The sequence below is a fragment of the Tiliqua scincoides genome, chromosome 4, assembly GCF_035046505.1.
Source record: "Tiliqua scincoides isolate rTilSci1 chromosome 4, rTilSci1.hap2, whole genome shotgun sequence".
Classification (NCBI taxonomy): domain Eukaryota; kingdom Metazoa; phylum Chordata; class Lepidosauria; order Squamata; family Scincidae; genus Tiliqua; species Tiliqua scincoides.
The window spans coordinates 53,967,815-53,994,957 of record NC_089824.1 but is presented as its reverse complement, the minus strand read 5'-3'; the positions used below and the strand labels follow the sequence as shown (position 1 = coordinate 53,994,957).

The following is a 27,143-nucleotide window of genomic DNA, read 5'->3' as shown; positions in this document are numbered from 1 at the left end:
GTCTTGGTTCCTTAGCTGACAGTCTTGAGAGTCAGGCAGGACTCAGTCCTGGAGGGGTAGAGGCACAGCTCCTTCTAATCAAAATCTTGTTAATAAAGGGTCATTGATCAGAACAGAAAGCTGTAGCACTGTGAAGCATCTGTGTGTCACTTTCTTCTAAATTCTGGCAAATTTGGGCTCTCCACTATGGCATAGGCTCACTTGCAAGCATAAGTCTTCCTGTGTAATAAATCTCTTGTAGATCTCTTCTGTGGTGGTGCAGCATTTCTCCAGATGCTTGGTGATGACATCAGGTGTCATTGCCAGACTCCCAGGAGAGCTGAGCTCTGAACTGCATGGACCTGTGCGACCACAAAGCTTCAAGGGAACTCCAGATGCCAGGACTATCTTTGGCCGTAGTCCTGTAACTACCCCTACTCTGGGAGCAGACTTTTTGCATTTTCTTCCCCCCTGAAGGCACCCACCCTGTCCATTTTAGCACCCTCTCCCTCCAATAGAGTCTTCCACTCTGTTTCTGATGAGATTTTTCCTGCTTGGAGAGTCTCTTGCCTCAGTAGTTCAAAGGAGCTACTGTCCCTGACCACAAAGGGCATTTTTTTGCTCCACTTTTCCTTTTTCCTCAGGTTCTGAAGGCCTGGACTCACTTCACAGAAGTATCCTGGTCTACCCAACAGACTTATGATATCTAATTGCTCTTCTCTTTTTTTTAACCTCCATCCCTTCTAAAATTCTCCATTCCCAAGTGCTTGTCTTAAACCTCCCACTACTTAACTCCTTCTCTCAGCTGGCAGTCCAACTCTCTCTCTCTCTCTCTCTCTCTCTCTCTCTCTCTCTCTCTCTCACACACACACACACACACACACACCCTTGCCTATTCAAAGGGAGCTTTCACCCACAACCACCTAAACCTCTCGCCAACTGACCTTACAAGTAACCACGAACTTTTCCTTGTTTTTCTACATTTCTTAATATCTGTCGTCTTTTGAAAAATTCTGCCTTGTGGTTACCGTGACCCTAATTAGAGGCACTTTGAGGTTGTTAGCTCTGCTATCCAGTCAGTGGCCCCTAAACAGCCATACATTGCATTTTAGCCACTCTAGTTTTAAATTCCCCCAACTGAGTTTAATTCTGGGCCGGGCAGACCTGGGCCTGAGACTTTGTGTATGTGTATACACATGTAATGGTAGGGGTGTGTGTGTTTGTGTATGTACAAAAGCAGTGTCAGCAACAATACTGTGCATATTTTGGTGTATGTTTGTCATTTGTCATGACATCCCTTGGAGGGCACAATGTAAGGGGTGTTTTTCAATGGGCAGAATGAGATGGTAAAGGAATGTGGTGACTTGGCACCCTATCTCAGGGAAATTTAATCTGAAATTTGAAAATGCAATGTTTAAAAAATAATGGAAGTGATAGCAAAACAATTCACTAACAAAACTGTACATTCAGAATTATGTTCTGTCCAAAATAACCTGCACGTTTAAATTCTTTATGGGCCATTTTTTTGAAGTGACAAGTGATTTTGAGCTCTCCTCTTGGGATACACAGTAAGTATGCTTTGAGCCAGGCAGCCTGCTTCGTCTTTTGTGAGGAAGCAATCCTTCGCATTTCTGAACAGCCCATCCTTTTATTAATCACAATAAACTATCTGGGTACATGAGTAGCAAGCATGATTGTTTCTATGAGTAGTATGTTTGGGGGGTAGAGAACCATTCAGAGCCTGTTGGCCAACACAAAAGTTTCCATAAGGGAATATAAAGCTTTTTCTTAAGCAGATACACAGAATGGAACCAAGAATGTATTGCTGTAACCCTTCCTGAACTTTTGATGGGTCTGCAGAGCCTCTGAGGGGCTGGCAATGTGAAAGTCATCAATAGATGTGTGACTCTAAGGACCACACTTGAAATTGCCCATTTACATATGAGGCAACAGGAGCACACATGGAAAATCCCCTCAGGGAAAGGAGAAAACAGGTTACTTAACAATGCATATATGAGACACCATCAACATTGAGGACATTCAGACAAAACAAATGCTGTGGTAAGTAGGCCAAACACTCACTGTTGAGCATCACATTATCAAGGGATTTTCAGACAAATATCACTAAGGAAAGAAAACCTTGGTCAGTAAACAAAAGGAAGAGTCTTTACAAACATAAGAGACACAAATCCTTAATATAAATGTTAAAGTTCTTTTGAAGTTGACTATCCAAAGCTTAATAAGTACTGAAAAATAAAAAATAAAAACCAAATTGTGGTGAAAATTGGCCAAAAGCTTCCACTGAAAGCAGGGAATGCTCAACTGGGGTCATGGTGGTATTGAAGAACTAATGCCCTCTGATCTCCTGCTGAGGTTTGCGGGCATTTTACACCCTCCTCAGGCAAGTTAAAAGTAAAAAAAGAAGAAAACGAGGACCAAATTTGCACATTCTTCATAATGTGTCATTTGGCCTGTACAGCATCCTTAGAATTCTCTTCACACAAACACTTAAGTGTGCAGTAGCCTTTTTCTTTTTTTTTTTTTAAAGCATTCTCATGCTCATGTTAGTTCCCAGTAACTTCAACACATGTTGGTTATATCCACTGGCATGTACAGGATTTGGCCCTTTGGCATGTCATTGCAAATGCTGTGTGAAGATGTTGCAGTTGTGTGCCATAGGACAAATTGCATGGTGGATGCTGATGGATGTACATAGCTAATGGATGCACAGAGGCAGACAGCCTTCACAAGCAAAGCTGATTCCCCAACGTTCACATACTGCAGTGGTCATAAGAATAGACTCTAATGGAAAATGTCTTGGGGAAAATGAAAGGTGATGGTGCACCACCAGCATTCATTCCTTGGAGCCCAGAAATAATTAAACCACAACAGGTAACCAAAAGGATTGAGTGTTGATATATGTAACTTGCCCATTCCAAATAAGCTGAAGGCATTTTACAACAGAAGAACATCAACATTTATACACTCCATAAATCCTGCATACTTCCCAAAAACTGCTCAAAACAAACCACATGAACAGAGCATATCAATATAATAATATTCACAGGATACGTGTTATAAGGTTCTAGAAAGTCACTCAGATGTCGTAACTTAAAAGATAGTCTTGGATCTTTGCAAATAAGTTGATGATAAGAGTACAAACTGATGTCTCTGGAGAAGGAAGGGCAGAGAGCTGGTGCCATGCTCAAAAAGGCCCTGCTGTATAACATACCTAGTTCACATACGAAACAATCGTTACTTTCATCAGGTACTCCAGCTGATCAAAACAGGCAGATAGGTTCATCAAGTGTGAACATTTTCCTCAGAAAAAAATTGATAACCCAAACCATACACTATTATTGAAATCTGCTGAAAGAGAACATACTTACATGATGTTTGTATGCAGTTGCTAGGTTTTAGAGGTAGCTTATCTCTGAATGTCAGATGTAAGGAGGTGGCAACTGGTATCTTGTTGTCTGTTATCTTGAGTTCTCAGAAGCACCTGGTGGGCCACTGTGAGATACAGGAAGCTGGACTAGATGGACTCTTGGCCTGATCCAGCAGACAAATCAATGTAACAGACTTCACAGTAAATATTATTAGGATTAGACTGAAATGCATTAAAATGACTAGAAATACCACTAGGGGGCAGCTGGATAGGGATATTCATGTTCTGGGGCGATTTACAGAAGGCTTTTCTCAGATAAGACATGTAGGCTGCAATCCTGTGCAGACTTATCTGGGAGTGAGCCCCATTGATTATAATGGGCCTTGCTTCTGAGTGGATATGAGTAGGATTGGGTTAGTAGTAGTAAGTTAGTAAACCTTGCATGTTTGAGATTCTGAGTGAAACAATATCCATAGTGGTTACTTCCATTGAATTCCATGTCTACATGACAGCTTCCAGCTATCTCAGCTGGGCACTGCTGTGGACGCCAGGGATATAAGAAGCATCCTGAAGAAAAGCACAAATCTTTACCTCCAGACACCTATTGCTTCCCATTCAAGTGGGATATACATCCCTCATTGATCTTGCACCGATTCATCAGCCATGCACTATGCGTGCTGAACTGAAAGACCCTGGTGCTGAAACCGCAGATGTGATACCCTAGATCAGGGGTGCTCACACTTTTTTGGCTCGAGAGCTACTTTGAAACCCAGCAAGGCCCGGAGATCTACCAGAGTTTTTTTTACAATGTTCGCGCCATGATAACATATAACATTTATGTGTACAATGTATGTTGGTGTACCTTGAGCCCCACTGAGTATAACAGGACTTACTCCTGAGTAGACATGCCTAGGATTAGGCTGTGAGGCTGCAATCCTAGCCACACTTACCTGGGAGTAAGCCCCATTGAGTACAATGGGCCTTACTCCCGGCGTTTCCTCCCAGAGGCACCTGAAGGGGGGGTCGGCACTCTGCGATCTACTCATTTTGCCTCGCGATCTACCGGTAGATCACGATCCACCTATTGAGCACCCCTGCCCTAGATGAAATTGCTTGAACATTTCCTAATTCATGGCTCAGTGCACATCATCCCAAATTGAACAATAACTGCAAAATCCTATCAGGATGGAACGATGAACAGTGTTTGCTAAAGGCCATGATTGTAAACTAATAGTTCCCAAACTGTGAGCCATGGCTCCCTGGGGAGCAGCAGAAAGCAGGCAGGGGAGCCTTGGAATCATTCATTGAAGCCCCACCCAGCACTCTGAGAGGAAGAAAGATTGAGACCACGGCATTCTCTCTTTCTTGGTTAGCTGGTGCTGCCTGAGCCTGGCTGAGGTTTCTACTCCAGTTATTTCACTTTCACTTTTTTGGTGCAGTGGTTAGCAGTAAAGGCATCCTCAAAATGGTGAATCGCAGGAAAGCCGGGTGGGAGGGACTGACACTGATTGGCTTCCCCTGACTCTTCCTTCAGGTGGTAAGAGCAAAGCACTACTTTTTCCTCTGGCCATGAGCTTCAGGTTTTTCTACGAGGCGGACGTGTTGGAGCAAGCAAACAAGCCTAGCTGCCTTCATCCCAATTAGTTTCAGGGAGATAAATGAAATACAGGCGTCCTCCTGTATCCATAGATTATCTGTGGATCCGGGCAGCACCCCCCCACACCCATTACATTACCTTCACTTTTGTTTAGTAGAGCTGGAAGCAGGGGTTTTTCTTGCTTAACCAAGCAACATTCTTGCATCACTAAAGAACACAACCTGCAGGCAAGCAGCCTGCACAGTAAAGGGAAGAGACTAACAGAACGTTAACAGGAAGTAGAATCTGTCCTACTTTCTGTTAACGTTTGGTTAGTCTCCTCCCTGTACCATGTTTCCAGGTACATGCCATGTGTACATGTGGGGCATGCCATATGTGTGCATTCTTCTGATTCTAATCATCAACTGTAGAAACAGCACTCCCAAACCTTACTTTCAATGTTGCATGGCGATGTAGGAATGAATAATTTTTTTAATTGACACGTTTCATGAAAAATGTTTGAAAAACTATGAAATTAGTATGACAGAAATTCGTGGCTTGGTAGCTAAGCCCTGTGCAAGTTCACAAATTTAATAAAGCAAAATTGTATTTAAGTTGGAATATGCATGGAGAAGAAGGACCATGTTCTCCATGTTCGTTTCACTAAGCCAACATTTCAAATGTCATTGTCAACCTATTTACTTGCTCCCCATCCTCCACAGATACTAATGTTTTCAGATCAATTCTTCATATGTCCAGAATGCTTATGATCTTATTTGCTATGATCAACAGTCTGCCATACCTCTGAAGTGTTTGTAGTGGATTCCTCAAAATGAGTTTAAATCAAAGAAATCCAGTAATTACTCAGTTACTGCAAAGAACTGTTTCATAGGATACGTTTTTACAGGACTTTTGAATATAATTTATGAATATTTGTAAGCATAATAATTGTCTTTTCTGCTGACATTTTCAAAGCGACACTGTGATTTGTTGGGTCTCCAGAGAGTCTGAGTACAAAACTGATAATTATATTAAATATACATAGACAATAAAGAGTGTGTTTACATAACTATGCCCATAAATATCTGATTGAACAGTCATTGTTCTCAAACTCCTTTTAAGCAGCTCTCCGAGGAATCCAGTTCTAATGACATGATGGTTTAAAAGATGTTGCTCAGTCTTGTTCCATATTTAATTAACTTTCCTTTTTTAAACTTGTGATGGTGGAGACAATAACAAATAGCTCTGAAAAGAGCAAGCGGGCTTTGAAACATGAGTGAGAACTTGTCATGCTTTGTGTGACACACACCAAAGAAAATTTGCATGGAAGAGTGAGCGGCACAGAACCACCAGTCTCCATGGGGAATCCATTACTAGAACATGCTATTAGAATAAGTAATAAAATAATAATAAAAAATTTCAATAATAAATCTCAGGATGCCAATGCAGAAATAAAGAGAGGATTATTGGCATGTGAGTGGGAAGGCATATAGGATATAATCCATTTGGAACTTGTGAGCAAACCTCAGTTGAAATGAAAGATACATAAGAACATGTGCGCGCTGTGAAACACCTGTTCAGGCCAATGAATTGTTCAGATGCTAAAGCCTGGGCTCAAGAATACATGATTCTAACATGTCACATCATAGCTCTTCCATGTCTACTTGGCACTGTAATGCTATGAAGATCAGGGATGGGGTTGTAGCTGAATGGTCAAGCACTTGTTTTGCATGAAGAAAGTTCTAGGTTCAATCTTTGGCATCTCAAGGTAGGGCTGGGAAAGCTTCACTTGGAGAACTTCTGCTGGTGATTGTAGACAATACTGGGCAAGATGGACCAATGGTCTAATTCAGAATGAGGCAGGTGTAAGTGCAGATTGTAGTTTGCTTTCTTCAAGAGTCTCTGCAACTGAATTTTTAGACCATTTGGATGAATAAGATCGTGTCTCTTATGAGTAGAAAAGACAAAATGCCTGATTGTGCTTGCTAATTACATAGGCTGTAATCCTAACCACACTTTCCTGAAAGTAAGCCCCATTGAACAAAATAGGACTTACTTCTGAGTAGATCTGGTCAGGATTGTGTCCTCAGTGAAGGAGCCATTGCAAAGAAAATGTTCCATTTGCTGCTAAACCGTAAAGGTCACTCAAATGGTAATGAAGCAGTAACATTTGAATGAAGGCATTAGAATGGAATCAATGTTATATTTCTGTCTGTGTGGCCAAGAGTCCTTCCTTGGAGTTCTCTGCATCATCTGACACTATGTAGGCCCCCTGCTCCTTGTGGCAAATAATATTCTGTTTGCCTCCTAAGTTATTTGTAATTGTCGCCAATTATGATTCATTTGCTTTTAGGAGTCTTGCCTGTCACAATATTAACATTTGTAAGCCTTTCTTTTTGCAGTATGTGAAAATCTGTTGTGACATCTAAATAGGGAAGGATTCAATCAAGGTGTGAATTAATTGTTAATTTTGTTATAAACGGGAGGGGGTCGTATGCTGGTGTGTGAGAAATACTCTTACTCCCTTTGTCCTCCCTGGAGGACAATGATAAGGTAAATGAAAGTAAAAGGATGGATTATCCATCAGGACCAGATTACAATCAGATCCTACACTATAGAAAGTGGAGCAGTTTCTGGCACTTAAGTCCATGAGCATTTGAAGATCCTTTTAAACAACTGGTCATCATGTTAGGAATTGTCATATTAGACCAGCTGCATCAGGGGTGGGATATTTTGGGGGCTGAGGGTCATGCTGGGGTATGGAAATAGTACTTAAGGCAATAATGCATACATGCTGTTGAAATTACACTCATAAGTTCCAATTTCAATTCTGTAAAATAAATATTTGCATTCTATTATTTTTTGAACTTGTCTATTTTTTCTTTTCTTTTTGTTTCTGAAGCCCTAATGTTTAGACAATTTGGAGGGAGAAAAATTAGTTTTCCTTTCTTGCTGCCTCTCTCGTTTATGGTCGGTTCTTTTAGACCTGCATTGCTCCTGGATAGGTGCATGTTTGTTCATGCTCAGCATGGCTGGTTGGCCTGTGTGCACCTGTGCCCTTCTTTCATGCACACACCCATGCACACTGATGCAGTGTCTGGGAATAAGGCTGCTACATTTGGGTGGGCAGTATCCGTTGTGGGTGTGTGTGTGCATATGGGCAGGGTCTGCTAGCTATGAATGGGGCATCCACTGCAGGGCTGGATCAGAAGCACTTTGTAGACCTGATCTGGCCCTCAGGTCTGACTATGCCCAACTCTGATCTGAGCTCTATATTCTCAAGATATTAGTGGTAATTAGATGTGCCACACTTCAAGACTGGAAGTTCTGTAATAATAATTATTATTATAGGGCAGCCAACTGGCAAATGCTTTTATCCACACTAGTCCATGCTTGTCTACATAGTTGACAAAGAGCCAAGTGAGATCAGCCCAGGTGGTGGAGCACCTGCAGCTTCCCTCTGTTTCACTGGTGGGTGATTCTTTACTTTCACAAGTGGGACAGCACCTTGGGGTTAACTGTTAAGCAAGAGGAAGCTTTCCACAAACACCCTTTGGGGGAGGACTTTTAACAGGCACAGTGGGTTGTAAATAGCCAGATTGTTGCTGTTGAGGGCGGTGAGATAGACCTGCGTGGCTCATGATAATAAACGACTCCCCTTCCCAAGGTTACCTAGCAATTGGATAAGGTGGTACTGTCCTCTTTGTGCAATATAATGGGCCTTCTCACTTAATAAAGTCACGGCCTCTTTTACACCCAGCTGACATGTATGTCTCCTGTTCTTCCACTCTCCCCTGGTCTCTCTGCTGCTGGCACAATTAGACTTTTCTCCTTCTCATTAGGGTGGCTCATTTTAGCTTTGGCGACCCACTAGGGAGGATAGCATGCCAGAGACTAAGCACACTCATACAAACAGAGTCTCTGTGTTTTTTTCTGCTCTGCAAGCTGATACCCTATCTTCTGTTCTGTTTGCTAAATGCTCTGATAAGCCCCCATGGAAAAGGCAATTCTCATTGGGAAGTTTGAATGTCTTTCATAATCTATTTAAACAGCTTTTTAGGGTATCACCGAGAAACCAGCAACTAATGAGAAAGGTAAGTGGATTCCAGCATTTGATGCTAGGAGCACTACTTGCTCTTCAAATCTACCAGGAGTTGAATGTGACCAGAAGATCTTTCTATTCCCTAGTAGCCCTAAATGGCGGGACTAATCAAGGCACAAAGCTATCATCACACTTGCTGGTTTCTCTGTTTACTGTGACACAGTATTTACATAACTAGAAATTCAACAACCTTGCATGTTTTGCAAGCTGTCATGACATAAGAATCAAGTAATATGGTATGTTTTGCTTGCTAACATATTTTTGACATATTTTAGCTTTAGATTATAAGATTGCATCTTTCCCAGCTACCATCTGTCTCAACTCCGTGGCACAAACACAGTGGGGTGTAATATTTCCTAACATACTTGAACTCAACAAGAAACACGCTATTTACAGTTTTAACCAATATGTCATGCTTCACACATGAAGGCTGAACTGCCTGCACTCCTTAAAGGTATAAAGAAACAACACATCATCAAATCCATTTTGGCAGAGACGAGCAATATATTAATGGAAATGAAACTGGAGCAGGTTTTTGACTTATTATAAATAGAACATGGCATTGTACAGGCTGTGTGTACCATTGCCTGTGTTTATCCTTTTGTCAGCACAAATGAGATTTTCCTTATGAAAATACGGGACTTTTTTTTTTTTGTACTTTGGCAACATATGCATAAAATTCTCAAGGCTGAAGAAGGAAATATGACACATTTTTCCCTGAAATCTCTGGCAAGCAGAGGTATTTTTACTTTGTTTCCAGCCCTCCCATCTGTGGAGATTCAGAATGTGACACTCAGCAAACTGGAAATCACACTTAAAATCTACCCTGACAGCAAAAGGCAGGCAAATCCAGTCCTTTGCGGTATACAGTGTGCCGTTCTAACCACTGCTTAAATACTTTGGAAATACCAAGCCATTCTCAGCAATTTGTGGAGCACACATTTAGAAAGAATGTTCAGACGAGTGCGGCTGAGGATCCCAAAATGGCCTTTTTGTGGTGCATCCTTGCTAGACACATACTTGGGACAAACAGGTTAATTCGCATCTCGGCAACTCTTCTCTGCTGGCTTTGAACGTTCCCCCACAGGAACTGTTAGGCTGGAGTGCTCACTGAAGCGCTCTCCCTGGCCATGTCCTCTACTGCCATCTCTGTCAGCAATGAGGACAAGGGACTAGAGGGGAGAGAGTCGGTGTCAGCGCTGTGGATGGAATTTAACAGGGTTGCCACCTCTGCTCGAGAGGATGGGGGAAAGCCATCCACTGCTCCTCTCCATAAGATAATTCATTTAAGCACATGCAGTTCCAGCTGAGGCCAAATGAAGAGGAGAAAATTCTGAAGTGAAAAAGGCAAAAACTAAAGCAAAAACACCTCAACAACTAGACTTGGTTTCAAACCAAGCAGATGGCAGCCCTAACATTTGAGGAGGTTGAGATTTGCAAACTGCGCATTCAAATCACTTTCCCCACAAATCCTTGCATTCCTATGAATTTTGAGTGCTATAATACATATGGCAAAATGAACATTCATGTCACCATTGCTCATCTGAAACAATGAGAAATTTCAGCTGAAGTCTGAGCTATGAAAGGCCAAATCACCAAATGCACGTGAATGAATGTGTGATGTTGAGAAAAAAGAGCTTGTTTAGTTACAAGTCAGGTTTCATTTGCAAAAGGGGGGAGCAGGTTAGCTCCTATCAGGGACAAAAGAAACAGCAACGTTGTGTGTAATGGTAAACTGAATTTATTTCCTCTTGGAAAACCATTCCAGTAATCTCCAGGTTCAGACCGCAGAGTAAACATTAATAACAGTAACATACAGGTTAGTTCAACTGATTCAAAAATTTGGCCATGTGACATCATTAAGGAAAGTCTTGAACACTCAAAAGCTTCAAATGGTATCCAGGAAAAAAAAGTTTCTTTGACAATCTACATAACAACTATTGCATATATGGTAATGCTATCTGTCTTATCGCAAGGCGTACAAATATATATACAGGCCATATTCAGCTGGGGGATTTTGCTCCGAGAAAGTCTGTTTTAATTTTTTTTTGCAAGAATCTTCAGCAATAAAAATACTCTTGAGTTCATCCGTTTGTATACGAAAAGAGAGAGCTTGTAGACGTAAGCTTGAACAAAAGAAAGGCCAAATAGGGTTGTAATGTATCACTGCTAATTCCTTCTTTTTTCTTTTTCTCTTTCTTTCTTCAAAATAACATTTTCTTAAGCCTTTTTTCCTTATACGTTATTACTATTACTCTTTTAATCTTGCTTGAATAGGGCCCAAGTCCACTTGTCTTTATAAGACCATTTTAGTATCAGACAACATAATACATGTGCAACACTTTATATACAGGAAGTCTCTCCGGTGCTCAAAAGTTCAAACACATGAACATCCAACAGTTTTGATAATACAAGTTTTTTATGGTACAATACAATGTTTCTGAATAATATACATTAACAATGAAAGTCTCGTGCAAAGAGTAAATCATGTTCCCTTTTTTTTTTTTGTCCCGTAAAGAATCCTCTCCTGAAGAAGTCAGCCTTGCACTAACTGCTGTGTTGGGTCATTGTATGATTCTGTAAGAAAAAAGAAAAATGAAACGCACATGGAATTATTGTACAGAAATGGGGGAAAACATGCATTAGCCAGGCGCCAAAAAGACATATGTCAACAATAATAGCGTGTCACTACATTACTTGGTCTAGGCACACTTCAGTGTTAACAGAAGAACTTTTTGCTTTGCTTTTTGCTTTGCTTGAAATCATATCTGTATTTCTCAGTAGTGATTATATACCTGAAAGCACATTAGGTCTGATTCAACCTGATACAAGGCTATGTGTTCATTCACATATGTGCTGAAGTTGGCCTACAGTGCTCAATATGAAGTTTCTTATATTGTGGATCAGACCCCATTAAGGGGTCTGAAAGGCCTTGTGGGATGACTGCCAGGGTGGTTGGCGCTGGATCCAAGAATGTGACATGTGATATAGATGGGGAATGCTCACTGATCCATCTTGGAAAATCCACTGGTAAAAACATTCCAAAATAGCAATTATTTATGACCAAGAAAGACATTTCACTATTACATGAGAATTGAGCATAAGAGGACAATGATGTCAGAAAGAGATGAATCGCAGAGGAAAGACATAATTCTATGGTCCCATCAGCATGTGACTTAATTACTATTCAGAATCATCACTGATTGAACACTTAAACCTGCAATTCTAAGGGCATTAGTAAATTCTACTGAACTTGGAAGTTACTTCCAAGTTAACATGATTTCAACTGTTCTGGACAACGTGTAAAACACTGTACTATGTTTAAAACCCAACAAGGGTCCCGCCTACAGGATTACAATTAAAAAGAAAAAACAAACCTCAAGATGGAAGGAAAGGTGAGAAGAAAATGAAAGGGGGGGGGTTGCTGTTTAACAGGATAAAAACTAAAATGAAAGTCAAAGTGAAAAAATATAGAAACACAAAAGCAAGAGAACAAGATGGTGGCAGAGATAATTTTTATACTACACCATGAAAAAAGTGTTTGGGAGTTCTTTTTTTCCTCTTAAAATCAGGAGCAAATACATGTTACCTTCAGTTTTGAATACATTTTAAAGTGGGATATAAATGTTTGAAACACATGCATATGTTCGAAACAGTCAATGTATATTAACATGCTGTAGAGCTTAAATAGCCAAGCCAAAAAAGGTAAGTTCTTGCCTTCAGGAGTCTCCAGGGGCTGATGGGGGAGGGCAGAATGGGGCGGAGAGGGGTGTAACTGGGCAGGGGGATGCACATCCCCATGCACATTTTAATTAATGACACATGACTGGACTGTCGTGTTGGCCCAGTTGTCTTTGCAATAGGAAATAGGAAAAGGAAACTTCAAAAGGTATACAGAAAATCCAATCAGTTTATGAAGACTCAGAGCATTTTGAGACCAAAGAATTCCTCAGGGGCAACTGTACCAGTTTCAATAGAGGAGCTTCTTAAGCACTCTATCAGATTCTTTTTATTCAAAATGCCGCAATGCATAAAACTGCTGCGACATCTACAGGATCCGAGTCCTCCAAGTGCTCCAAGCCCATTGCCAAGATGCTACTATCCCACAGGACAAGGTGCTTCCTCTGTGGAAAGGATGTACAGTTGCTGTCTAGAGTGTTACTCATTTACAAGGCTACTCCCGATCACAGCAGACGGACTACTGTGCACTCATGAGGCTCTTTTCTTTACTACTACTACTACTACTACTACTACTACTACTACTACTACTATAGCAGAAACAACAAAAGGAGAGCAAAGATCCTGGTGTATTCCTTTTAATGAGACCCCCTTGCCCCGTTTTTAAAATGCCAAGTCACATGTGGTCAGTTTGGGGTTTAGAAAAGCCATACAGCAAGCAGTGTGTGCCACAATTGAAAGGAGCTTTTCATGTGTGCTCAGGACCACAAAGATTTTTTTAATTAAAAAAAAAAAGAAGGCACTAAAGTGGAAGATACAAAATAAAACCATGGAATTACTCCCCACTCAGCCCTGCTTTGGGGTCCCACAGCCCATACAGCCTGCTGCACAATAAGATTCTCAAGAGGCAATGAAGATATAAATTCAGGAAAAAAGCAGCAGGGAGGGGAAGAAAATCACTGATTAAGCCCCGAGACAAACATACTCTATTCACAGCACATGGGCCTGTGGACTAGGGATCTTAAGCAGCCTCACTAATTTTAAACACTTGAGACAACACGCATGTGTGACCTCTTTACTTTGTACAGAGCATCAATGGGCTAGGGAGAAATACCAGGCTAGGGAGAAAGGCTGTTTTATATAAGCTAAAAGGAAGAGCACACCGCAGATCTAACATTTATGAAACAAAGAGGTGAAAGATGGGAGGAAAGAGATAAGGAGAGGAGAAAAATTCTTTAATCCCACAGAGAGCCACATTATATTCAGCAACAACAAAAAAAGTTGTCTATCGGAGACCCCATGTCTAAGTGACTGAAAATTGCAACCATTAATCCCAGTTATGAACTGTTGGAGATAGTGTTTTAAGGGTGTTTTTTTTCTATAAAGAAAGTTGTGTTTAAAAATTTAGGACAAAATTTTCCTCTATTATCCACACAGCAGTTCTCAACGCTGATATTCTCCTCTTTCCATGTGCTCCAGACTCCCACTTCCATGACAATGGGAGTTGACACAAGAGCGGAAATCAGAAGATGGAGCTCCTGTTGACATGAACATGGGAGTCTGTAGTGCACAGGGAGAACCAATATTAAAGTTAAGTGCTTCTGTGTAGCCTTGAGAGCAGAATTTGCCCTTAGCAGGACATACAGTATATTTGAGGACAGATGTTTTTAAAATTGCTCTTCTGGAAAACATACAATACTGAATAACTTCCTTGACTTCATTCTGTTTCTCATATGTAAAATTCAGCACAGCCAGAAGACATCAACTGCTTTTAACTCTGTACGGATATATCCCCACTGTATAGACGCTACCATTTTCATCATATTGGAAGCTCTTTAAGCTCTGATGTAAATGTAGATTCTGCCAGCTTGAAGAAGGAGATAAGTGGATTGGAACTAATATACAATTGACAGTAATAATGAATGTGCAAAGTGCTTTACATGTACTATCTTGATATAAGTATTACAACCACCACCTGTATGGTAAGTACATCATCATCATCACCATCATCATCATCATCCCCATATTGCCCCAAGGTCTGATACTGAGAGGGATTGGCTTGCCCAAGGCCACTTGGTGAGTTCAGACAACCTTTTGGGTCACTTCTCTCTATCCAACACTCTACCTTCCTTCATTCCCTCAAAGAAAGGCAGCTTGTTTCCCTCGCCCTACTCCCATCCAGGCTACTGCCACAAGTGCATGTTAAGGGCTTGCTTCAAAGCCCTCTTTCTGCCTGTGAGAGCCCTCTTTGGCTAGGGAAACTTTGCTGCTGTGACCCCTGAAATTCTTCTGTTCTCAAGTCTCACAGAAACAGTAATCTTGGTCTGTGATGCAGCCTCACCAAAGACCCATCAAATCCCTGCTCTTTCCTCGCTGTTGTCTTGTGTGTACTCAAATTGTTGTGCGTGTGTAGCTTTTTCTGCTTTTGTACTGTTTGTTGGATGCCTGAGATGAGCTTCACGTCTCCTTTCCCCAACAAACTCCCTTGACCAATCCAGCAAGTCCTCAGAACAAGAGGAAACTCCCTTGCCATGGATGATCTCCCTTCAGAGGCTTAGAGCATCGGTCAAGAGTGCTTTTTCAGTAGGAGAGACAAGCTCCCCCACCACAAGTGAGTGAACTGCATTAATGGCCTGTCCCTTGCCTACAGCCATTCCCAGCTGCAGCCTTTGGCTCTGCCTGAACCACCCAAACCCTTCTCTCTTCATCCCCATTCATTCCCCATTTCTCCCATTTTTTGAACTCCAAAGCTTTCCTTTCTTCCTTTGGGTTCCTCTGGGAATCCCAGCGAATCACCGTACTTTCCACCCCCACCCCACGTTTCTCCTTTTGCTCTGCCCCTTTCTTCTACTACAGAGTTCCTCTCTCCTCCCTTCTCTTAGTCTTCCCTCCTTCTAACTGGAGGACTCCACTGACTGTGATTGCTGAATATAGATTTCCTGAAGTACTCCAGTATAGATTAAGAGTGTGTGAGCTCTAGGCCCAGCTTCAGCCCCCGTTGCTGATTTTTTAGCATTTCAGTAAATGCCACTGCAGAATTATAATGGCATCACTGGCCGTTACACTGGGTCTCCACACATGATTGTTTTTTCCCGTGTACTTGTGTTTTAAGGAGGTTTCCGATAAAGAAAAATCGGTTTCTGGCTAAAGAAAATATCCTAGCAAACAGATAGGGCTGTTGTCTCTTGCAATGGCTGTTTGAAACACACACACACACATCCCCCCATTTACCTGAACAGAATACTCACAGAAAACAAGTCTTTAAAGGGGAAAGAAAAAACTAGCAAAGAAGAAAAAAAAAAAACCCACCAAGCTTCCACTAATTCACTACCCCATTAGAATCCCTAACGTGACGTGCAGTTGCATTCAATTTAAATGAGACATTTCGAAGCTGAATGAAATAGAATGCAATTGTTGCTCAAAAGCAGATTACAAATAAAGAAATATAAAAATTAAATAGGGACGTTATTGTTCAACAGATGGTGACAGTATCACAGCAGCATGGTTTTTTTCCTCCTTAATTCAAGAAAGCATACACCAGTAATCAATCATCACTGATTAACTAATTATGGTATACTAACATTTTACAATTTATGGGAAATCTACATTGGAAAAACTCAGCTCTGCTCCAGCTTCCTCCCCTTTTCTGTAAGCCTGCTGCATTCCAATACAGTCTCAGGTTGTAAAACAGATTTCTACATTACTAACCTTTAAGCACCACTTTTTTTAAAAAAAAAACAAAAGCAATTGGTTTCCAACAGGCTGGATAATAAGTCTTTTGACCTGCATTCTTCTCTGACCCATTAAGGTCACCTCTGTGCTCGGGCATATAGCTGACTTAGGAAATGCCTGCAAGTCCTGCATTTCATCTCCTGCCCACTCAAAATAAAGCTTTCTTTAAATGTGTCTGTACGGGTCCCAGAAGACCAGGGAGGCATCCCTGTAGTGGGCAATGGAGGGACAGAAGCTTCTGCCTTTATTAATGAATGCAGACCATTATGAGTCTGGCTGGCTCCTGCGCTGTTCCCAGAAGCATATACTGTACGTGACTTAAAATGCTAGAATATTGACACAAAGCGAGCCAGGCAACCCTAAGGAAAATTACTCCTTGGATATAATGTAGGCTCGTAATAGCTATTAGAGTACAAAATAAAACCCTCCGGGATCAAACTGACATATACAGCATTCTACCTACTCCTCAAACATTAGAAGAATTTCTTTGTGAAGGCATTCTCAAGGACAGCATTAAACTGACTTTTGTAGCAATCTGCAACAGCTTTTTGGCTTACAGCTTTTAGTACTAAATCTCTGGTTTGAATCAATATAAGTACTATATCCTCCACATTAATCAATACATTTGGTTCAATACACATTCTATTAAATTATACTTTCTAATCAAGATTTTCTGCTTCTATCCCCTCATTTCTCCCTCCCCCCAAACTTCTTCCTGATAGTTTTCAATTTGTCCTCGGAGAACGGCAGACTGCTATGTTTCCTTGGTGGAGGGACTGGGGAGAAAAGTTAAAATGGGCAGATCCAGCAGAACATTAGTTAAAAGCCCTAAAGCCAATCTAATTCCGTTGTCAATAAGATTTTGATAGCTTCTAGTACAGTATTTTATCACTTTCCTAGCTATCAGGTCAGGATAACTCCTAGAAAAGGTGCACAAATTCAGAGGGGGAAAGGTTCAGATGTTTTGCTAAATGAAGACAGAGATGCAAGGATGAAAGAAGGGAGAACCATGCTCAAAGCTGCTGCTTGCGTGGTGATGAGTTGAGAACTGAGTGGGACAGTGTTCGCTCTTCATGGGTTTTAAAAGGAGACTAGACAAATTCATATAGGCCAAGTGTACCAATGGTGTTGCCAGGAAGCCTATATGAAACCTTCCAGTTCAGAGGCAGTGCACCTCTGAATACCCACTGCAGAGGAGTAGTGGCAGGCAGAAGGCTGTGCCGTCATCTCCCACTTGTGGACTTCCCAGAGACAACTGCTAGGCCACTTTGGGAAAGAGGATGCTGGACTAAAAGGGCCTTTGGCTTGATCCAGAAGGGATCTTCTTATGTTCTTGTAATGGCTAGGTCCCTACCTGATGGGAGGAGTGACAGTACTTTGGGGGGGGGGGGGGCTAAAGAGTAGCAGACCTTGAACCCAGTTATGCTATTACATGTATTGTATTGGCAACCTTCAGTCTCGAAAGACTATGGTATCGTGCTCTGAAAGGTGGTTCTGGCACAGCGTCTAGTGTGGCTGAAAAGGCCAATCCGGGAGTGACAATCCCTTCCACACCGGGAGCAAGTGCAGTCTGTCCCTGGTCTGTCTCCCTGGCTATGGGCCTTCCTTCTTTGCCTCTTAGCCTCAGACTGTTGGCAAAGTGTCTCTTCAAACTGGGAAAGGCCATGCTGCACAGCCTGCCTCCAAGCGGGCCGCTCAGAGGCCAGGGTTTCCCACTTGTTGAGGTCCATCCCTAAGGCCTTCAGATCCCTCTTGCAGATGTCCTTGTATCACAGCTGTGGTCTACCTGTAGGGCGCTTTCCTTGCACGAGTTCTCCATAGAGGAGATCCTTTGGGATCCGGCCATCATCCATTCTCACGACATGACCAAGCCAATGCAGGCGTCTCTGTTTCAGCAGTGAATACATGCTAGGGATTCCAGCACGTTCCAGGACTGTGTTGTTTGGAACTTTGTCCTGCCAGGTGATGCCGAGGATGCGTCGGAGGCAGCGCATGTGGAAAGCGCTCAGTTTCCTCTCCTGTTGTGAGCGAAGAGTCCATGACCGCTGCAGTACAGAAGTGTAGTCAGGACGCAAGCTCTGTAGACCTGGATCTTGGTATGTTCCGTCAGCTTCTTGTTGGACCAGACTCTCTTTGTGAGTCTGGAAAACATGGTAGCTGCTTTACCGATGCGCTTGTTTAGCTCGGTATCGAGAGAAAGAGTGTCGGAGATCGTTGAGCCAAGGTACACAAAGTCATGGACAACCTCCAGTTCATGCTCAGAGATTGTAATGCAGGGAGGTGAGTCCACATCCTGAACCATGACCTGTGTTTTCTTCAGGCTGATTGTCAGTCCAAAATCTTGGCAGGCCTTGCTAAAATGATCCATGAGCTGCTGGAGATCTTTGGCAGAGTGGGTAGTGACAGCTGCATCGTCAGCAAAGAGGAAGTCACGCAGACATTTCAGCTGGACTTTGGATTTTGCTCTTAGTCTGGAGAGGTTGAAGAGCTTTCCGTCTGATCTGGTCCGGAGATAGATGCCTTCTGTTGCAGTTCCAAAGGCCTGCTTCAGCAGGACAGCGAAGAAAATCCCAAACAAGGTTGGTGCAAGAACACAGCCCTGCTTCACTCCACTTCGGATGTCAAAGGGGTCTGATGTGGAGCCATCGAAGACAACAGTGCCCTTCATGTCCTTGTGGAAAGATCTGATGATGCTGAGGAGCCTGGGTGGACATCCAATCTTGGGGAGAATCTTGAAGAGGCCGTCTCTGCTGACCAGGTCGAAAGCCTTTGTGAGATCTATGAAGGCTATAAAGAGTGGCTGTCGTTGTTCCCTGCATTTCTCCTGCAGTTGTCTAAGGGAGAATACCATATCAGTGGTGGACCTGTTGGCTCGGAATCCACACTGCGATTCTGGATAGACGCTCTCTGCAAGTACCTGGAGCCTCTTTAGTACAACTCGGGCAAACAGCTTTCCTACAACGCTAAGGAGAGAGATGCCACGGTAGTTGTTGCAGTCACCCCTGTCACCTTTGTTCTTGTACAGCGTGATGATGTTTGCATCCCTCAAGTCTTGAGGTACTCCACCTTCACTCCAGCAGAGACAGAGGATTTCATGCAGCTCAGTGATGATGATCTCTTTGCAGCATTTTAGGACTTCAGCAGGGATGCTGTCTTTTCCAGGTGCCTTGCCAAAGGCAAGGGAGTCCAGGGCCACGTGAAGTTCTTCTAGGGTTGGTTCACTGTCAAGCTCTTCCAGCACAGGCAGGCACTCAATGGTGTTCAGTGCTTCTTCGGTGACTACATTTTCTCTGGAATATAGCTCAGAGTAGTGCTGCACCCAGCGTTCCATCTGCTGCGCCCGATCCTGGATGACCTCGCCTGTGGCAGACTTCAGAGGAGCAATTTTCCTCTGTGTTGGACCTAGGGCCTGCTTGATACCATCATACATCCCCTTGATGTTGCCCGTGTCAGCTGCTATCTGTATTACATGTACACCACAACAAAGAGGAGCTGACAACATCAAACGTAAGCATCAGATAAATTCTTGCATTGCTCTTTTGTAGAATAAATGTCTCACTGTAATGGTCTATGGTCATATACAATAAAAGCAACAACTTAACCACCTGAGAACCGTACGTAAGCTGCTTTGAACTCTTCAGAGGTTATGGGGAATATGCAGAAACAAATATTTAAGGAGCATCCACCAAACCAACAAGGATAGATTTATAGCCCAATCCTATTCAACTTTCTAGTGCCAATGTACCCGTTCCCTTATCTCTGTGACCTCCCCCCCCCCACCCACAGCAGGATGTAGTGCACACCCCATTGGTGTGGCTGCATCAGCATAGGAATGCTGGATAAGACTGGACCTTAGACCGGTAAAAACTCTGGATATGTTGCTCTGGGATAAAGTATGTATACCCTATATAAGGACAATTGAGACCTTCAAAGATGAGAGAAATATTTCAAGCACAAAGCTACAGCATAGAGGCTGTAAGCCACACTGAAATGGTGTAAAGATGGTGTAGGACTTTCCACATATCAATCTCACTCCTGCCACAGACTTACTAGGAAGCTTTTGGCAAGTCACTCCCTCTTATCCTCAGTTTCCCTGCTACAATATGAGAATAATTATACATTAAATAATTGTTGTAACTATTACATTAAGGTAATACAGGTAAAATGCTTTACACATTTGGAAAGTGCTAAGTTTGTTAAATGATTTTATCGAATTAGGGCCTTATTCATTATAAGAAGCATAATTTAGTGCCTAAGCATGAATAACGTTGCATTCTTCAGGTACTGCCTTCTGTTTACGTATTTTCTTTCTTGACATATGTAACACTGCTTTAATGTTTCCGACTTGTGAAGACTATTTCCTTCTGTTCAATCACTAAGAACCTACAAATAAACTGCTGAATTTTCTTCTGACATTTAACACCATTCAACAGTATCTAACACTCTCTGACTGACATCATATCATCGCATCAAAAGGTGAGACAGCATAGCAGAAGTCAACATCAGAACTGTACAGAAAATTGGGGCTAGAAACTGACATCTTTATGATCTATCTTTCGGCTTGTTGATTGCAATGTAATTGGAACTTAACAGGCTTCATGTTTACTCTGCTTCCTGATATTCACATCAGAGCAGGAAATAGGTTTTGCTTTCTACCGTTCCAACCTAGCTTTGGTTAACTGGGTTATTTGAAGGCATGCAGACTCGCAATTCCTGTATCAACTGTGAGAAAAGCACGCTGAGATTTTTCTTTTAACTCTTTCTACAGGTAGTACTGGCCTGGATATTAAAAACAACAACAAAACAAAAGTGTATGGATACCTGGTTACCTCAAAACTAGATATGCAAACTCTGTTCAGATGTCAAGACCAATCATGAGGACAGACTCCAAGGTCACAGACTTCCTCCTTCTCTCTCTAGAAGGTACTCCTAATACTTCAGTTCCTTCATTTACCTCCGTGTTCATATAGTTTGTCCTGATGTCTCAACTGAATGAACTATGGTAACTGCAAGTCTCCATGCTCACAGAATGCCATGAGTGCCTGGTAAGCTACCACCATGCCACCAACACACTCTATGATTGGACCTCTCCCTATGGACAGTGTTTGACGACATGGAAACGCAGTACACAGGAAGAGATTGCCCCTGTGACTGCAAACACTTAGCAGTTCAGCATTCCCTATCATGGGAAGAAACTCTAAGCAGACAAATGCTGTTCATGGGGAGAGTGGGAAGCAGGGTAGTGTGGCAGTGGGACAGTGGAATACAGCAGCATCCCAGACTGTGGGCAGTATGGGGCAGGGTGGGACAATGTGGAGAGGGGCCAGTCTCACTGTCCCTCCCCACAATCCTCCAAAGAAAGGAAGTATATGACTAGGGCTATGGTCTTTCTCCAAACAAGAAATCATATCTAAATTTGAAATGGGATTTTGAATTTGGATTGGAGGTAAAGTTGTATCCTAAAACTAACCTGGCCTCTGAGGAAATAAAACATTTTCTAATTGTGTCTTAATACATCTGATGGAATGCAGACTTTGAAAATTCAAGGGGTAGGAATGCGGCAAGCAAGTCACCATCTTCCCCAGGCTTCTTGCACACATGCATTACTTAGCTGGGCACACAGTGCCTGTGTAAGGCCCAGCCAGTTGCAAAAAAACAGAAGCCAGCCAAGGATGATTCCATGTCTCTGTGCCACAGCACCAGTACAGTGGAGTAATGTGGGACAGAAGGCTTTGATAGGCGAGACCCTCTAATCAAATATTCAAGGATTAAGCCACTGTGTTATGGACAGATGTGTTCATGAGCCAGTTGTTGCTATGCTTTAATTTTTTTTTCTTGTAATGTTTAATTTATCATGCTGGTGCTTTTTAAACTAGAACATCTGTAAACAAGTTTAAGTACGACCTCTCTCATTTTACATCTGTGTGTCATGCTCCTTCTCCGTGCCTTAATTTTAGATACCTTCAAGACGAATAAATCTGTGGCAGGGAAAGAATGAGCAATCAGGATACTTGGCAGCCTCTAAGGTGTTTATCTTTTATGTGAACACACTTTCCCTACTCACCTAGTTCCTGTTTGAGAACTGACTCTGGGAACTCAAGCCATGGTATGTACACACTTCTTTATAGGTCAACACCAATTAAACAAACTACTGCAAAATATTTAACAGCTTGGTGTAGTAATTAGTGGCAAATAATGGGAGCTTAAATTGATAAGCACACAGATGTTTTTTAAAGACTAAGCCAGCAATAATGTTTTTCTCATCCATTCAGCAAGCTCTGTGTTCCTTTATGTGGCATTAAAAGAGAAGTTCTAAGCAGTTTCTTCGCCAGGCTCTCATTCTGCTCCAGACAGGATCACATCTAACTAACAAGGGTCACTCCACTGATTTCAAGCCTTTACTTGTCCAGTGGCCTTGCAATTTAAGCATTCAAAAGACCACTTAATTAAAAGGGAGGAAAACTGCTAACTTGTGATTTGTATGCTCAGGGTGATTTTTATAACAATGGAGCCCATACAAAACGTTCTTGGAGTCAACATCGTAAATTATCCATCTGCACTTCTCTTACTTAAAAATGTGGCCCCAGCTCACCCACTTCTCACAAACTAGACATCCTAGGTGGAACAGGCTGTTGATTTACTTCCTTGTCCTCAGCACTGTATAAACAAACCTGAATTATCTTTTCGGGGCTGCGAAAAAATAGACACCATCAAGTGAACAGGACTAGATGACTACAGCCCACATCAGTAAAAAATTCTACCAGTCCATGGATTTCACCCTATTGCTACTGAGAGTAAATGGAAATTCATGCATGGGAATTTCCCCATCCCCACTTTCCAATGACACCCTGCCCATCCACTTCTGACTAACATGTGGGATGTGACATGGGAGACTGCTGAAGGTGGTAAGAACAGGCAGAAATCCGTGCCTTGCATGAACAGAAGTGTCTTCTATTTGTGCAAATATATGTTGGGCTACAAACCCTGTGCTTATTTCACAATGGTATTTGACAGAGTGGGCATTATTTCTCAGTGTTTGTACTTGTTCAGTTTTAAAAGTTGAAAGCTTTGTTATGAAATGTTATACAAGTATATCAAAGATAAGAATAAAATAATGCATTTATTTCAGTGCAGAAGGTGGGGGTGGCTTTATTGTTTATAATAAACAAAACTGGCTGCCAGTTTTGTTTATTATATCTGAACTGACACTTAAAGCTCCCTGTATGATTTGAGAACGGGTAACATCTCACCGTTTACGTGTAACATCTCATAGCTAAAGAAGCACCTCCAACAATGGTACATTTCATTCCCAAGATTAGCAACTTGAACCCAGGTCTACATTACTGTCTGCCCACTGACTATGACTGCAAAAGCTGAAATTCACAGTCTTAGACACTGTGGAGCAAAACTTTAGGCATGTGCAGGCAGAAGCCTGAAATACTGAAATCCCCTGAATTTCATTTTTCCCCATACACATTCAAATGAGATATAGTATTTTGACCACCCAAGAAATTATACCAGCTTTCACAGGGATTCATGCCACCATTCTGATATCTCTTTTAATAAAAGGATTTCTATATTTCTCATAACCACAGCTCTATATGGTCATTACTGTAGAACAGGGGTGCCCAAACCACTTGCAGCCCTCGAGGACTCCCAATCTGGCCCTCAGGGAGCCCCCAATCTCCAATGAACCTCTGGCCCTCCAGGGACTTGCTGGCGCCCGCACTGGCCTGATGCCACCACTCTCAGCATGATGGGCAACGGTTCGACCTTTTGCGTGAGCTGTAGGACGAAGGCTCCCTCCACTGCTTGCTGTTTCGCATCTGTGATGCAGCAGCGGCAGCAAAGAGAAGGCTGGCCTTGCTTTGTGAAAGGTCTTTTATAGGCCTTGAGTTATTGCAAGACCATTCATTCATAAAAGTTCCATCTCTAATATATTCATTTACGTAAATTTATTCAAATTTGAAATATAAATTAATTCTTTTTTTTCCTGGCCCCCAACACAGTGTCAGAGACATGATGTGGCCCTCCTGCCAAAAAGTTTGGACACCCCTGCTGTAGAACAATACAGCTCACCCGACAGCCCTGCATCCACAGAATGCAAGGCTGGTTTGGGGCACTTTAGAACCTTGGCAAAATGGTCTATGATCTGTGTCATATCTGAGGAGTTCTTCCTCTTCTTTTCCACCAGCATTTCCACCTTGGTGGTCCACCTGCTGCTCCCTTCCCCAATGTTCTATTCTCTGTCAGTCTCACTGATAAACAGGAGAGCTGAGCAGCTGCATTCACCTCACCATGCCCCAGAGCTAAGGCTTCATCCTGTCTACCTACTAACATCAGGATTTCTGTGTCTATGGCCTAGTTCCTTCTTCCCTCCCTGATGGCTTTCTGCCCTTATGATACCTCTGCCAATCCTGAACTATAGAAGCAAGTGCGCTATGGCACCACAGCGCTATGGCTCCTTGTTTTGCTGCTACAGATAAAGTGATTTTTCAGTGTTTTAAATTGTTGAAAATGTGATCTCTGTGTAAGAGAGATGAACATATTTAGATGGGTTGATGAAGGCAGATCTGACCTTCCCAAGTAGTGACAGGGGGAGATTTTGGCTTATTTGTTGAAAATGCCTTGGTAGTGGTCATCTGTACTCACACCTCTTCTCTCCATAAGGCTATGAACTATGTTTAATCTGTTTTAATGAACACAACTGTAGTGAAACTGACAAACTTTTTAGAGGGTCAAGGCATTCAGAAGATGCTTTAAAAAGTTATCATTATTTTTACACTTTTAAAACACAAGCACAGAAGAGAGAAACCAGCATGAGCTTGCTGTGACATGTTATAAAAGACAGTAACTTTTTATTCCCTTATTGTGGATCTTGGTTGTAAACTTGTAGTATTCTCATTGTCTGCTGCCTTGCCCCTGGTGTAATCACTTATACTTGTGCAAAGTGAGTGAAAAATGCTACCAAAGCAGAGTGCTGGAGTTTTATGGCTACTCTGCTCAGCTGTGACTGACTGCTCATGGGGTAAAGGCAATAGAAAATGGTGCACAGAATTTTACTGATTTTTGTGGAAAAAGCCATTACCATATCCCCCTCTACAGTTATGAGTCAGCATCTTTCCTTCTCTTGAGAGCTATTCCAGTCTCTTCAAAATAATTGATATCTCCTGCGTCCAGAAGTCTATGTTCAGTGTATCCAAGGCTCGCACTGCCATAATACTGGAGCATCTCACAATCTACAGTGTATTCATCCTGCCAAAGCACCTAAGATGTTATAGGAGCAAATCATGCTGAAACATCATTCACATAAACAACTTACTGGACCACAGTGATCTGGAGTTCAGGAGTTAATCAAAGTTGGAGAGAAGAGACAACATCCACAACATCAAAACAACCTGCCTTAGTAACAAGCTGATCATAGGGATCATATCATACGTTTGTTTAGATCATTGCTTTCTCTCACAGTCCAATGTGGACAATCTTCAATGAAAAGGTTAGAATCATGAAGCTGATGGAAGAAATAACAGAAAAAATTATAAAGAAGGAAAGGAATGTTAGGAGAAAAGGGTCATACATAAAAGGGTATGGAAATAACACAGTATACTTAGAATGCTGAATGCAAAAGCAACTATATTAATAAGAAAAGGTAGGTTCAGTTACACTCTTTTACAGTCACAGAGAAACAAGAAGCTGAATATAGAACGTGTTGCTAACAGAGAAATCAAGGCAAATCAGTTAATGACTGACTGCAATTTTATTGCTCTGTCCAGAACAGATTCAATGTCAACATGTAGATGACATTCTCTAAATCCTCACCATTTAAACAGTTTTAAACTGTCCATCGGAGAGGGTCCGTTGTAGTAACTCTTTTGGCATTTCTCAGTATCTGCATTCTTGGTTTTCCTATATTGCCTTCTGAGGGAGTGGTATCTACAAACCTTCTCACTAGCATCATATTCTCATGAATAAAGAGAGGTAACCAAAGATTTTTGTAAATACTTTTGGAATTTGGGACACCAGAGGCAGATTTAAGAGTGCTGGAAGACCACTGCAGAAACCCTTTGATATTATAGATGAGAGTTACCAATTCATTGATTAGGATTAAATGGAAGTTCATGAACAGAGCTTTTGCCAAAATGGGTATTAGATGGGCGGACAACAATTAATCCACTATGTAGCACAGATTCTATTCTTCATAGAACAATGAAATGTCATTCATGAACAAATTCTGTTATCAATACATGTTCTACATTCAGCTTCATTTATTTATTTTATTTTTCACATTTTTATACCGCCCTTTCTCCAAAGAGCTTAGGGCGGTTTACACAGCTGCTCCTCCCTTCCTCCGAAGAGCTCAGGGCGGTTTACACAGCTGCTCCTCCCCTCTTTTTTGTCCTCACAACAACCCTGTGAGGTAGGTGAGGCTGAGAGAAAGCGACTGGCCCAAGGTCACTCAGGAAGCTTTGTGGCTGAGGGGGGATTTGAACCTGGATCATCCAGGTCTAAGTCCACCTCCCAAACCACTACACCACCCTGGCCCTGTGACTTCATGTGACTTCTGTGATTTCACCCTGGCTTCATGTGACTCTGATTGCATAACATATGAGTTAGTGAAATTGGACCTATCTTGTTTTTCTTATTATGAATACAATTGCTTTTGTAATTGCTTACAAGCAATCTCCTTT

General features: G+C 42.0%; 1 protein-coding gene across 8 annotated transcripts in view; it reads right to left on the bottom strand.

Annotated features, from left to right (window-relative positions):
- Positions 1-10,763: 10,763 nt before the first annotated feature.
- Positions 10,764-27,143, bottom strand: part of ZNF521 (zinc finger protein 521) — a 348,131-nt gene continuing 331,751 nt past the window's right edge. For all 8 annotated transcript variants that reach the window (XM_066626103.1, XM_066626107.1, XM_066626104.1 and 5 more), the window contains one exon: positions 10,764-11,622. In XM_066626103.1, coding sequence (XP_066482200.1) covers positions 11,593-11,622 — 30 coding nt within the window. In that variant the 3' untranslated portion in view covers positions 10,764-11,592. The remainder of the gene's footprint in view (positions 11,623-27,143) is intronic.